The sequence below is a fragment of the Ranitomeya variabilis genome, chromosome 5, assembly GCF_051348905.1.
Source record: "Ranitomeya variabilis isolate aRanVar5 chromosome 5, aRanVar5.hap1, whole genome shotgun sequence".
NCBI classification, from domain to species: Eukaryota; Metazoa; Chordata; class Amphibia; order Anura; family Dendrobatidae; genus Ranitomeya; species Ranitomeya variabilis.
The window spans coordinates 126199740-126214252 of record NC_135236.1 but is presented as its reverse complement, the minus strand read 5'-3'; the positions used below and the strand labels follow the sequence as shown (position 1 = coordinate 126214252).

General features: G+C 41.4%; 1 protein-coding gene across 1 annotated transcript in view; it reads left to right on the top strand.

Moving 5' to 3' along the window:
* The window catches only part of MAP2K5 (mitogen-activated protein kinase kinase 5), a 166073-nt gene that overhangs the window by 64476 nt on the left and 87084 nt on the right, over positions 1-14513 (top strand). The window contains exon 8 of the mRNA XM_077263250.1: positions 5227-5291. Coding sequence (XP_077119365.1) covers positions 5227-5291 — 65 coding nt within the window. The remainder of the gene's footprint in view (positions 1-5226; positions 5292-14513) is intronic.

Genomic DNA, 14513 nt, shown 5'->3' with positions numbered 1-14513 from the left:
CGCCTCCGCAGGAGAAACTAAACATAACACACCATTCCAATTCCAATGAATGGGTTGTCTCCATAGAGCAGGCCATGAAAGGTCTTCTGGTGCGCGAGACACTGTTTTAAGCCATGATCACGCATTCAGTATTTGGTCAGTTTCTTTCCCCAGTATCTATAAGCCAAAACCAGGAGTGGAACAATCAGAAGAAAAGTATAATAGAAACACGTCACCACTTCTGTATTTATCACCCACTCCTGGTTATGGCTACTGAGGTAAAATACTGACCAAATACTGCGTGTGTGAACATGGCCTTAGGCTAAGTTCCCATGATGAGTATTTAGTACATTTTTGATGCTGCCGATTTTCTGCGGCATTTTTGCACCAATTAGGTTACCGATTTTTTTTGCATTGCTTTTTTTATGTGAAGGTTTTGTTATTTTTCCAGCTGCAGTTTTTATGTCCTTTTGATGTGTCACCTCTTTTGTTTTGGCTGCTTTCTGCTACTTAGCTTTGAAAAAACTGTATTGATAAAATGGCAGTTACATACGTATGTATTGCATTTCCGCTACAAAATATATATTTTTTAATGTACGGATTTTCTTAATTTCATTACAGTCTACATGTCAGTTTACGCAATATGTAAAAATATAATAAAATAAAATGCACATTGGGCATGAGATTTCTTTAAATCCCATTCACTTTTCTGGTACTGTACGGTGCCACATTTTTTGCCTAATAAAAATATGCAGTATGAAAAACACAGCTAATACTCATGGGAATGAACCTCACTGCTCTCCACTCTGACCCAGACTTGAAAATCCGGGGCAAAGACCCCTCAATCCTCAGAGAGGCAGTATGAAAATTGTTTTAACTGGATATCCCCTTTAGACCTAAGGATATTTTGTTATTTAGGAACTTTCTTGTCCTTATCCCCTGACTTCTTTGAACTTTGGGTTTCTCTTCGTTCTTTTTAACACCATTTTTTTTCCCAATACCCACATTTCCCATGAAGTGACGACTTATTAGCCTAACTTAATCAAAATTGAATCTCAAAGTAACACGACCAGCTATTGATGGGGTGACGGTACATTTTTACATGGGTCATATGTTAGATAACTTAGTTTGGTTACTCGCAATAGGTGCTTTCCCAGGTGCAATTTGTCTTAAGTCACACTTGGTCAAATTCATCGCTCCACCACTACACTCTTTGCAGGGATCGGCAGACATATGTAATACCGGTGCATATAGAGTACATCTGACCTTTTATCTCCTGAACAATGGGGGTAGGTGCCCAGTTATGATTCTGGAGAAAATCAGTGGCAAATATTTTTTTTACAGAACTTTAAGGGTATGTACACACGTTGCAGATTTGCCTGTGAAATCTTCTGCGCAAATTCTGCATCTCTTGGCAGAAAACGCAGGTAAAAATCCGCTCTGATTTGATGCGGATTTTCATGCGGATTTGTATGCGTTTTTGTATTCTAAATAAAGATCTATTATTTAACAAAAAAAAGAATTGTGATGTAATTTCTTGTCCAACCTTTTCATTTACGTACTCCATTGAAGAATAATGTTTACACACACAGATAGGTAGATAGATCTATAGATAGATAGATATGGGATGGATAGATAGATAGTTCGATAGATAAGGGATAGATAGATAATCTATGTATACATCTATCCCATATCTATCTATAGATCTATCTATATAATCTATCTATAGATCTATCTATCCCATATCTACCCATATCTATGTATAGATCTATCTAACTATCTATCTATAGATAGATCCATCTATAGATAGCTATATGTATAGATAAATACCAAGGCCGATGTTTAGTAATAAACTTAAAAAATGGTACATAGTGAGTTAAATAAAGACACATACTCATACAAAATCTGCCTTAGGCCGGGGTCACACTTGCGAGAAACTCGCACGAGTCTCGCACCTCAGTACCCGGCACTGCCGCCGGCACTCGGGACCGGATCGTTCAGCTGCATAGAAATACTTGCAGCGTGCACTCCAGTCCCGAGTGCCGGCGGTAGTGCCGGGTATTGAGGTGTGAGACTCGTTTCTCGCAAGTATGACCCCGGCCTTAAACGCAATATCTGTTTAATTAAAAAAAAAAAAAAAATGTTGTGGGCTCCTGCTCAATTTTCTGCACCAGAGAGGGAAAGCAGCCAACTGTGGGCTGATGTTTATAGCCTAGGAAGGGGTTAATACCCATTGATCTTCCCAGGCTATAAATATCAGCCCGCAGCTGTATACTTAGCCTTTACTGACTATAAACATAGGGGCCCCCAAAAAAAAACTGACGTGGGATCCCCCTATAATTATTAGCCAGAAAAGGCTAGGCAGACAGCCGCGGGCTGATATTCATAGCCTAGGAAGGGGCCACCTATAACAGCAGCCCGCGGCCACCCCAGAAATGGTGCTCTCTTCCCACTGCCCTGTAGTGGTGGCATATGGGGTAATATTTGTGGGGTTGATATCACCTTTGTATTGTAAGGTGACATCAAGCCGGCTTAGTAATGGACAGGTGTCAGTAAGACACCTATCCATTACTAATCCTATAGTTGTGAAAGGGTTAAATAAACACAGCCAGAATAAAGTATTATAGTGAAATAAAACACTACACAGTTTTACCATCTTTATTGTACATCTAATCCATGCGACGCCCTCGATCTCCTGCAAAAAAAATAAAATAATAAACCAGCACAAATACTCCCTGGTCTGATGTAGTCCATTTAATAACGAGTGTCCCACGAAGATCTCCCATAGAGAACAGTCACATCAGGAGACGTGACCGCTCTACAGGGCCTCCTGTGACACACTGACAGGAGACAATGGCTCCTGCAGTGTTCTCACCGAGGGTTCAATGAAGTTCAGGCTCTCATTTTACGGCGCTGCTGCGTGAGAATTTTCCCAAGCAGCGGTGCCGCAAGTGACAGTATGAACTCTGCTGAACTCACGGCGGCAGAGGGATACGGGTCGGTGGATTTCCTGCCGTCATTGTATCACCCGAGCCCCTGGAGAGCAGTCACATCTGCCGATATGACAGCTCTACACGAGAGATCATCGTGGGACACTCGTTATTAAATGGATTACATCGGAACAGGGAGTATACTGTTGGTTTATTATTTTAATGTTTTTTACAGGTGATCGAGGGCGTTGAGGACTAGGTGATTGGTGAGTATGTATTGTGTGTGTGTGTGTGTATGTGTGTGTGTATTATATATATATATATATATATATAGTGTATTTGTATGTACTGTATATGTATGTATGTATGTGTTTTGGGTTTTTTTAGACTTGAAGACAGTACCTGGATGATGGGATTACTACTGTCCCATCATCCGGCTAGCTCTCACTGTAGCAGGCATAGCCGGATGGGACTAGTCACATCGGACGATGCCTGCCTACATACAGAGACACGCACGCACGCACGCACATCTTCTCCGCACAGTCTCCGCCCACACATAGTCTCAGCCCACACTCCGCCCACATACTCTTCTTCCTCCCGATCTGCAGCGTTTCGCACACGCAACTCCGCAGCAAATTTCAGATCTATTTAACCTGCGATTTTGCTGCGGATTGGCCTTTCTCAATGGGTGCAGAAACGCTGCAGATCCGCAAAAAGAATTGACATGCTGCGGAAAATAAAACGCTGCAAATCTGCATGGTTTTTTTCCACAGCATATGCACAACAGTTCTCAATTTCCCATTGATTAACATTGCTTGTGCACTATACTGCGTATTTGATGCAGTTCCGTGCGTCCAAAAATGCTGCGGAAGCACATCAAAATCCGCAACGTGTGCACATAGCCTTTAATATCTCAGTATGTGGGGTTTGGTAGATATGAAATAACCTTCTCTCTCGCCTGAAGACGTGTTAAACAGGCTAACCCATTCACTTAGTGTCCGTCCGAGTCGCTGAAGATCCCCATCAGCCCTCCCTTGGTGTGACCCCCGCACCTCTGATATATCATCCAAGCCTGACACCTTTTATCAAACTTTAATGAAATGACCCAGGCAAACAAATTGTCATTAAACTTTCCATCACTCTGTCCCTTGGTATCACCTTTTATAAATTGGTCGGCAAATGTTGTATTGATCTTGCTGTTCTTGCAGCTGAACTTGAAATGACCTGGGCCTTGTGTTGTTTATTGCCCCAAGTTGCTTTTGGCTGACACTTTACATCCTAAGCTTGACACCGTCTTCCTCTGTCACTCATTTTCCGTGTTCTGTCTCTCCGTTTTCATTTCTCTCTCTCTTAATTCACTCTCGCCACCATCACTGATATCTCCCATCTGCGGTCTCTCCTGACTATGTCTGTCAGTATCTGTTCCCTCACTCCTACTTCCGTTCCTCATCATTTTCAGTGCATATTTTCTGTTATTACCCTTTTCTTCTTTACTTGATCCCTGATTTTTATAGTGATATGTTGCCACTTTTCCATCTCAGTTGCATACATAACACTTCTCTAATAGCATGTTATCACCGGAATAGCGCACTAAAGGGATTGTCTCATATTTGCCACATGGCTGTGTCAGCAGAGGATGGGGTCTTTTACAGCAGCCTGGAGTAAGGAAGCCATTAAAGAGGAACTGTCACAAGATCAAAAGTGGTCACTGTTTGCTCTTCTTTTATGCTCACTGCTCCCCTTAGTTGTTTTTTTTTTTAGATCTGTCATATAGTTGCAGAGATATGAGCCTTTTTCTTTTTTCATGCTAATCTTTATTATCTTTTACTAAGTGGGTGGAGCTCACAGGGTAATAATGCAAAGTAGCCTTAAGACACACCCCCGAGGATCTGCCAACCACGCCCACTTAGGCTATGTAAGGCCATTAGTACAAAATGAAAAGGCCGATATGTCTGCCACTGTATGGCAGATTAAAAAAATAAATAAATTAAATCAGAATACTTAGGGGAGCAGCGGCAATACATAAAATAAGCACAAATAGTGGCAACTTTTAACTTGGTGATAGGTCCTGTAGTGTAAATGGCAACCTGTAATCTGTAAGCAGAATTAAAGGGCAATAGTGGACAAGCAAAATGCTTTTATCCAGCCACAAAACAGAGTGATTCTGGTAGTAATAAAGTATTGGGGAATTGCACTTTAACCTATTTCATATTCTATTCTGGTGGACACAATTATTATTTTTTTTATATGTATTCATTTTTTTCATAACAATGCACATTTTTTCAGATATTAAATTTTTGTTTTGTTTCTTTTGTAGATCAATGAACTTGACATCCAAAACCGTGATATTCTTGGTCATGGAAATGGAGGCACTGTGTATAAGTAAGTATAACAAGGATGTGTGTGTGTGTGTGTGTGTGTGTGTGTATCAAATTCAAAGAAGCTTTATTGGCAAGGCCAAATAAACATCAGTTTTGCCAAAGCACGTGTACAGTAGGGTATAAAGATAGGGACTGTGGGGATGATGGATGGGAAACATCCAGGCTGGGGACTATGGAAGTCCATGGCATATCATAGGTGTCTTTGTCGCAGTCTATAGCATGCGCTCACCTACTGCGCTGCTATCTCCACCGCGCTCTTTCCTTCACACAGAAGGATATATGTTTTCTCTTCCTTCATGGAGTTGAGATTGGAGAGTCTCCTGAATTGAGTGTCCCTCATTGCTGAGCATTTGGTGCAATGTAGCAGGAGTGGATCTCATACTTCAGGGCATACACACACACACACACACACACACACACACACACACATTTATTTATATACGATATATTGGCTCTCATCCTCCAGGGTATTATATGTGTATATGTATATATAAATATACAGTTAGGTCCATATATATTTGGACAGCGACAACATTTTTCTGCTTTTATCTGCTTAATTGAGAATGTCATAATGGCGGGATTGCCCACACCTGTCCATGAAATAGCCTTGGAGTCAATTGTCCAATTACTTTTGGTCCCTTTAAAAACAGGGTGGCACATGTTAAGGAGCTGAAACTCCTAAACCCTTCATCCAATTTTAATTGAAAGCTGAAAGTCTGAACTTCAACGGCATCTGGATTGTTTTGTTTAAAATTCATTGTGGTAATGTCTATAACCAAAATGAGAAAAATGTTGTCTCTGTCCAAATATATATGGGCCTAACTGATGATGGTCTGTAAGTCTGTAAGCCAATAGAGATCTGCAAATATCGATGGTTAACACAAGGACATAATGTTGTCGGCAGCACTGGTCCTGTGTACACTAGGCAATGAGCTTCCAGTAACAATGATTTTGAAGCAAACACAAAAAACATAGCACCCCACTAATGAGATTTTATTATTGGTATGCAAAAAAAAAATCCATGACATTGTTGATCACAGAATTAGGAAAAAAGTCGTGTCGTGGTGATTTTTTTTGCAGAAACGTGGTCGGCAAAAGAAAAAAAAAAAGTAGACTCCTACACTATAAGGCCTCTTTCTGACGCGTGAAATATGGCCAAGTCTCGCAGGTTAAAACCCTCTTCTGGCGCCGGCACTCCAGAGCGGAGCGTGCGGCCGCACAGCAATACTTGGAGCTGCACGCTCCGCTCCCAAGTGCCGGCGGCAGAGCAGGGTTTTAACCTGCGAGACTCGGCCGTATTTCACGCAAGTGAGAAGGAGCCCTAATAGATATATGTTTATGAAAAACAAGAAGAGAATAGAACTCATACATGAAAATGGGCATGTGAACAGGGCGTTACAGACTGATACAGAGCTTTTACACTGAATAACTGATGGATAACGGGATTGTCAGCTCTACTTAGGTGGTTATAATCGGATGTTGTGACAAATCAATTTCTATCAGGAAACTAAGATGCAACATGCATCCAATTCATTTCCCCAGTGGATTTAGTTTTTTCCCTGCTTGTTCATGGTAGATCCCAGAATTTGTGATCTGATCATATGAAATCCAGAGATGAGCTGGGATTAGGGAAATGCTACAATCCGAGAAAAAAGTCCTGAAGTCCCCGATGCTGGATCAGTTGTTATATTACAGACTTCTCCTATCCTATAGCCGTCCTATCTCCGTGTACAGTAGATGCTTGCCTTGTGCTTTCCTTGCAGCCCCATGTAGCAGAATACCCATCAGTCCAGCCGGCAGATGTGCTGGATCATGTAAAGTGCCTGCTCGTATACATGTATCCTATATGTTTCCGATCTATAATGACGAGATCAAAATGATTTATTATTATACTTTCCGTGCGGTCACACTCGCTCACACAGTAGTGTTAATCCAGACTCAGCAGATTTTTTATTTTTTTTTCTGAAATATGGCAGCCACATATTGATTTTATTTTTGTTTCCTCCACTCAATTGGATGAAAACTTGTTTGTGTAGCAATATCGGTCTGTCCAGAACCCTGAAACAATACTCTCCACGCTCTGTAATCACCAGCCTGCTTCTCAGGGATAATAACATTTCTGTAAAGAAATAAAGCTATACAAAGCCCCTTCATCACATGAATCACCAGGAGGCATTCCCGACACCCCACTATAAACCTCTAAAATCCAGGATTGTTAACAATTTCACCTCTGGATATTACAGCAGAGTGCAGCACTGCCATGTGAGAGGTCGACAGACCTGACACCATGGACGAAATATCATATATAATATGATCTAATCAACGCGCTAACTGTAGGAAAGAATAAAAAACTTATTTTTTTTACTCAGATTACCATCAAGTTATTCATGAGTTTTCAGGACTTTTCTTTATATAAAAGCACATGTCACAGTTCCATTTAGTATCGCACATGCAGATCTCTAAAGGCCGTGTCCGATGTGCAGTTTAAATGCCCATTGTACCAGGGTGCATGGACATATACATTTCAGGTGGTCAAAGGTTGTAAAAATTGTCCTCAGAATACATTCTGGTCAATTTTTTCATTAGGTGATGTTCACACAGTATTATTTAAGGTTTTTTTTTCTATTTATTTCTATGGAACATACAAGCAGTTTTTTATTTACTATTAGGGCTCGCTCACACGAGCGTATACATCGGAGAAGTGCTAGCTGATTTTTTTTTTTATCAGCTAGCACACTGGCCAATGTTATTCAATCTGTCAGTAGAAATAATCACAGAAATAATCACAGCATGCTCTGATTTGACTTTGAAATAAGATGCCATTCAGCCATTCTAGTTTGAGATGACATCTGAGTACAGTCCGATTTCTGCGGACTCACACAATGGAGAAGATGGAGAATTTTTGATATCCATCTTCTCCTCAGTGCACTTCCATTCTCTCATCTGAGAGAATTAGATCCCACGATGTTGGCGCTGTGCTCCCACGATGTTGGCGCTGTGCTCCCACGATGTTGGCGCTGTGCTCCCACGATGCGCCGACTCTGTGCTCCCACGATGCGCCGACTCTGCTCCCACGATGCGCCGGGGCGCTGTGCTCCCACGATGCGCCGGGGCGCTATGCTCCCACGATGCGCCGGGGCGCTGTGCTCCCACGATGCGCCGGGGCGCTGTGCTCCCACGATGCTGACGCTGTTATGACACTCTGATCAAACTCTGACAGAGTGTGATCAGTGTCATTTGCCAAATCTGTCCGATTCTTTCGGATGAGATATAATTATGGCTGTCAGACCGTAGCCTTAGGGTTCCTTGGTGGGAAAAATAAAAGTGCATATCACGTCTTGAAGCAGATTCTGATCGAATCCGCTTAAAACTAGCCACGACTGTCCAATTAAAAAGCTGCAAAAAGAAAAAAACACAAACTTTCTAAAATCTCTTCAAAACAACTTTAGGAAACAAGTCAGAAAAAAAAAAAAAGTTACCAAAAAAGTAAAACGTTTTCTGAAGCTCTTCTCTTTCCATTCGAAAAATTTGTCCAATTTGTCCACCTCAAAAAAACTGTGTGAGCATAGGGTAGTGTTGCAACGGGTGTGTTATTTATAGTACAATAACAAGTTATGCCATTTCTGATATACTTGTATGGGATAAAACAACCTGGACTTATCACAAGGACCTGCTTCAGTACATTTATCAGAACTGTGTCTTGTAACAAGCCTTACTTGTCTATAACTTGACTAAGATGTTTTTATCAAGGTTCCGATTCAATTACTTCAAACAGAGATGTTGAAATTGGTGATATATTACTAATCCCCACCAATCCCCAGGTTGCAGCCCTAATTTAGCATTTTGTCCCCTGTTAAAGGAATCTGTCAATAGGATCAACCTTTCCAAGCCATCTATATGGACCTGCAGGTCATAGGAAGCTGAATAAAATGACGCCTTGATATTTGCAATCTGATATTTTTTTACGAACTATTGTAATTTCTCTGAAATGTGTAAATGAGCTGATAAGATCTATGGGCGAGACTTAGATCTCCATCAGAATCTGCCTCCAGAGATTATTTTAAACGAAAGGGGACGATAAGAGTGTGAGACATGTAATGACTGACAGTCTGCTCTCCTGATCTACATGTCTCACACTGGTAACTCCCCCTTTCTTTTAAAATAATCTCTGGAGGCAGATTCTCATGGAGATCAAAGTCTGTCCCATAGATCTTAACAGGTATAATTTTTTTTTTTAAAGGTATCATTGTATGTCTATATAGACGGCTTACGAGGGTTGATCCTACTGACAGATTCCCTTGCACAATGGCGCTTTGTAAACTAGCTGTTAGCCCCACTGTGCATTGGAAATCTATAATGGGACTTAATGCTAAATCAGCCCTAAATGTTCCCTTCAATCTTAGGGTTAGTAAGGGTCCAAAAAGCTGTAACCCCACCAATCATAATGTGTGATTACTATTAATACGCCATCACATTAACGAACGTGTTGTAAGGGTTAGCTTTCGTCAAGCACATTAATGCATTCCAGCTATTTATTTCATTTTTCATTTCTTTAATCCGTCCTTTTCAAACAGATACTTGTATATCATGTCAAATCCGATTCCCTTGGATATGATGTAAAGTTACTTGTATGCAGATATAGCCAGTTACAATAGGGCTGAGTGATTTTTGATGCAGATGAAGCCCCCACTGGCATCATGGCGTCTATACAGATGTCAGAATGGCATGAGTGATCCGTTATGATCACTCATAAATAATCCATCCTGATCTTTATTTTCCCATTCTCTTGTAATAGAGCCTTTAGGTTTACATGTTTTACTCTACACACTAGACTAGCACAATGCTACACTATTCTGACCATCACAAGCGGAAAAGGTCTAACGCAAGTGTGAACAACACTGTATCAACAGACCGGCAATAGTTACTGGATATTTAATATTATTTTCTTGATGTATAAAATCCCCTTTAAATGTATCCAGAGTTATTTCTGCTGTCCCTGTATTTTGCAGCAACCAGGGACTGCCATATGCTATCCTCTGGCTCACTGGCACGTACACTTTGTAATATTTCCCTCTGCTTTGTAAAGTGAAGGATACACAATGTAGGCAACAAAGCAATAAACTATAGCTAATTGATTTAGCGGAAAAAAAAAAAATGAAAAAAAAAAAAAAAGCAAAATGAGGAGAAAGGCTGATATATATTAGAAATCACAGAGCGGAAAACCTCCAGAGGAAGAGCTCGTTTAAAGTCATAAAAACTTTTCCCATCACCTTTAACAAGTCTGTATGTCTTTATTCCTGGCAGTAAATGAGGAGCTCGCACGTTTATTTGAATTTAACTTTCTTACAAAACCAATTAAGCCTCAAACAACTGTCAGTGTGCCCCATCCATCCTGTTCTCGCTTGAGGAACAGACAGCTCTGGTTCTGTGCCGCCATTTCACGGCCTAATTAAGCGCGTGTGCCGCGATGCACTTCAGAAACTCATCCTCTGTTCCTGTCCGCGCTTCTTGTTTCTGTTGAGCTGTTCTTGATGCTTTGTATCTCAGTCAGTAGGTACGTCACTTATGTAAGAGAAAGCAGAATACAAAGATGATGATCCATCCAAACCAGAAATAGCCAACATAACCTAAAGGGGTCATATTAGCTATCCAGTCAGAGGGGTCTGACCCCGTACAGATACACTGCTCCACTTCATCACCGCTCACCTGTTAATAACTTTATCCAGGGTGGCTACTTGGAAAGGTGTTTAAGGCCAAATTCAGACCTCCATGAAACGTGGTCAGAGTAAGGGCCGTGATCAGGTCAGGAGGTCCGCGGTCACCTGATCCCGGACCTCCTGACCTGAGCACAACAGCTTTTTATATGCTTGTGAAGCTGTTGAATTTGAGTCAGGAGACCTGCGCCTGGTTCAGCCATCATGGTCCACACTCAGATCATGTGTTCATACTTCGCCAATGGCCAGCTATGCGTTTTTCCAGAAAATACAGAGCCCCTACCATTTGGACAGGTCGTACGATGAGGCAACCCTGCCAGCAGTGTGCCAAAGTTCTCAGTAGACATTGCTTTACACACCGTGCTTTGCATTTTCTGCCAAAACCCTGCAGAAGCAGGCGATATCCATGGTAATTCTGATCATGGTAGTGTGTCTGTTCAGGTGCCATGGTCCGTAGTGACTGTGGCACTTAAGTATTTTGGCAGGAGGTAAGAATCTCTCTGTAATCTTTTTGGTTCCTCCTCAATGCAATCCTTAGTTCCAATGTTGCTATCACAATAAGAGCCAAACAAAATCTGACTCTTTGTACCAGATAAGCCCAAGTGGTGCCTTCGTGGCAATATAATGTCATTGCAGGTAAAGATCCTAGCTATGTCTATGTGCCTAAATTAGTGCCCAGGTGCCGATGTAATGCCATGGCAGCAAAAAGGCCCTAACAAAAGCTATATCTACAGTGGCTGGCTTGCAAAGGTTTTCACCCCCTTGGCTTTTTACCTATTTTGTCACATTACAACCCATGTTTAAATATTTTTGTAATCCGATCTGTGTGTGATGCATCAGCATTAAATAGTCTGGGTTAGTGAAGTGAAAAAATATAGGTATAAAGTAAATTTATGGGATCAAATAACTAAAAATTGGTATGTGCATATGTAATCACTCCTTTTGCTATGAATCTCCTAACAAAAAATTCTGATGCAAGTAATTACCTTCATAACTCACATGCTTAGTGAAAGGAAGTCCACCTGGGTGCAATTTTAAGTGTCACATGGTCTGTCATTATATACACACCTTTTCTGAAAGGCCACAGAGGCCATTAAGCAAGAAGCATCACTGACCTTACAACACCATGAAGACCCTTGAGATCTCCAAACAAGTCAGGGACAACGTTTTTGAGAAGTACAAGTCAGGGTTGGGTTATATATATAAAAAAAAATCATCAAATCCATTATCTTCAAATGGAAAGAACATGGTACCACAACAAACCTGCCAAGAGAGGGCCGTCTACCAAAACTATCAGCTCCGGCAAGAAGGGCATTAATTAAAGAGGCAGCATAGAGGCTAAAGGTAACCCTGAATTAGCTGCAGAGTTCCCAAGCAGAGACTGGAGTATCTGTCCATAGGACCACAATAGTCCAACACTCCATAGATGTGGCCTTTATGCAAGAGTGGGCAGAAAAAAAGCCTTTACTTACACACAATTGTAAGACTTGGTTTGAGTTTGACAAAAGACGTGGGAGACTCCCCAAATATAGGGAGGAATATGCTGTATGCTGTGGTTAGATGAGACTAAAATTGAACTTTTTGGCCACCAAGGTCTAGGGCCAAATCAACACAGCTCATCACCCCACGAACACCATCCCCACAGTGAAACATGGTGGTAGCAGCATCATGCTGTGGTGATGTTTTTCAGCAGCAGGGACAGGTAAAATTGTCCTGGTCAAGAGGAAGATAGATGTGGCGAAATCCAGGGATATTCTTGAGAAAACCTGTTTCAGTAAATGAGACTGGGATGGAGGTTCACTTTCCTGGTATTGTTATCTGTTATCAGGCATTTTAGTAAAGGGAAAGGCTGACCGGAGTTTTTGTCTTCAGGATTTTTGATGGAAAGATATGAAAAATGTCTTCTATTCCATCACCCACATGTCTCCAGGGAGAACCTTCAGATACATTTATATGCACATGTAGGCTTTAAATAAGCAGACTGGTTTATAATCTGCTGTTTTATGATAAAACTTTAGTTTTACAGCTTACAAAAAGCCTTTGTCCCGCCGTTAGACTGTCTACGAAGGCTTGCTGCAGGTCTGAGCTTCATCTATGTCTCCGCGTGCTGCCCCTCGCTGGCTGCATCACACAAGACAAACTGCCTGGTACAGGGCAGATAGATGGAGGGCCGGCCCGAGGAAGGCGTCTTGATGAAACGGTTCAATTAAAAGCACAAGCATTTACATGGTGTAATTTCCCTAAATTGCCAGCTAGTCCCTGCAGACGGCAAAGTTTGGGGGGAGGATTGATCAGAACATTGATTTTGGCTGAAGATGATAAATTTCTGCTGGTTAGTTAAAGTCATTCTGCGCTGGGTCTTGGGCTGCAGTGCTGAACAGCTTCTTTATCGGATGCTTAAAACAGGACTTATTTCCCAAGGCCGCTGGGTCTGTTCTCCGCTCAAGCTATTCCCAAACCATCTCTTACTCAGATGATTTTTGCTTAGCTTCTGTATGCAGATCAATAGGTGATTGAAACTGATTAAAACTTAGGCAACCAGTTACCGGCATCAGTTTAATTAGAAACAGGCTGATTCTTAAATGAAAAGGCATTGTGAGCGGTTTGTTTGTTTTTTGCATACTTAAGCGTCACGCAAAATAAAAAGACCCATTTAAAAGGTTTGCACAACTAAAGTCCCAGGGGCTATGGAGGCACATCTGACAATGGAAAGCTCCGCCGAGCTCTAACTCAGTTAATCTAGATGGTTGTGGAAAGGTTTGGATTAAATAATAACCTCCCACCTAGCTGCTGTCTAGAAGCACAAGCGTGGTATAGTTGGCGATGTTTTGGGACTCCAGCTGGAGATCCAGAGCGTACTAGTGGTCACAGTATATGTGGGATAATGTACTGTACATTATAGGGGTCTCTGAGAAATTCTGCGGTCACAAGTAGAACATTTACGGTATATAGGTTATGGAATTACCAGGTGACTCCTGATATTCATCTAAACTGATAGCAGGAGTTGCCTTATTTCTTATAATGCACCCCCCGGCTACTGCACAACCTCCTTTTAAAAGATAACGTAGTGCTCCCTGTCAATTATCAATGATCTGTAGTGTCGGAGGTGTGTATATTGTCGATTTACAACAACTGGAACAGCTAAAGAATCTTTTTAAATAACGTCAGAGCAATTTATAACCGTCTATGATTCAGTAGATGGTACAAGGGAGGAAGTGTTCTGCAAAAGCGATTTGCGACAGACCTGAATGACAACCAATATGGCTATGATTACAATTTCCATAGTGGTTATTTCCAGAGTGGTTATCACCTAGCTCATCCAGACTGCTGAATGTCTGTCTTTGTCTCTTTTTTGTCTTGTTAGCAGTACCATAGAATAACTATAATTTAGCTTGGGCACTACCTTGGAGCTATACTTATTATGGGTTTGGACAGATTTAGTACTGATACTTTTAGGCTCCATTACGTTTTTCTAATTGAGCAGAGAACTTGCCCCCTGACTAAGCTGG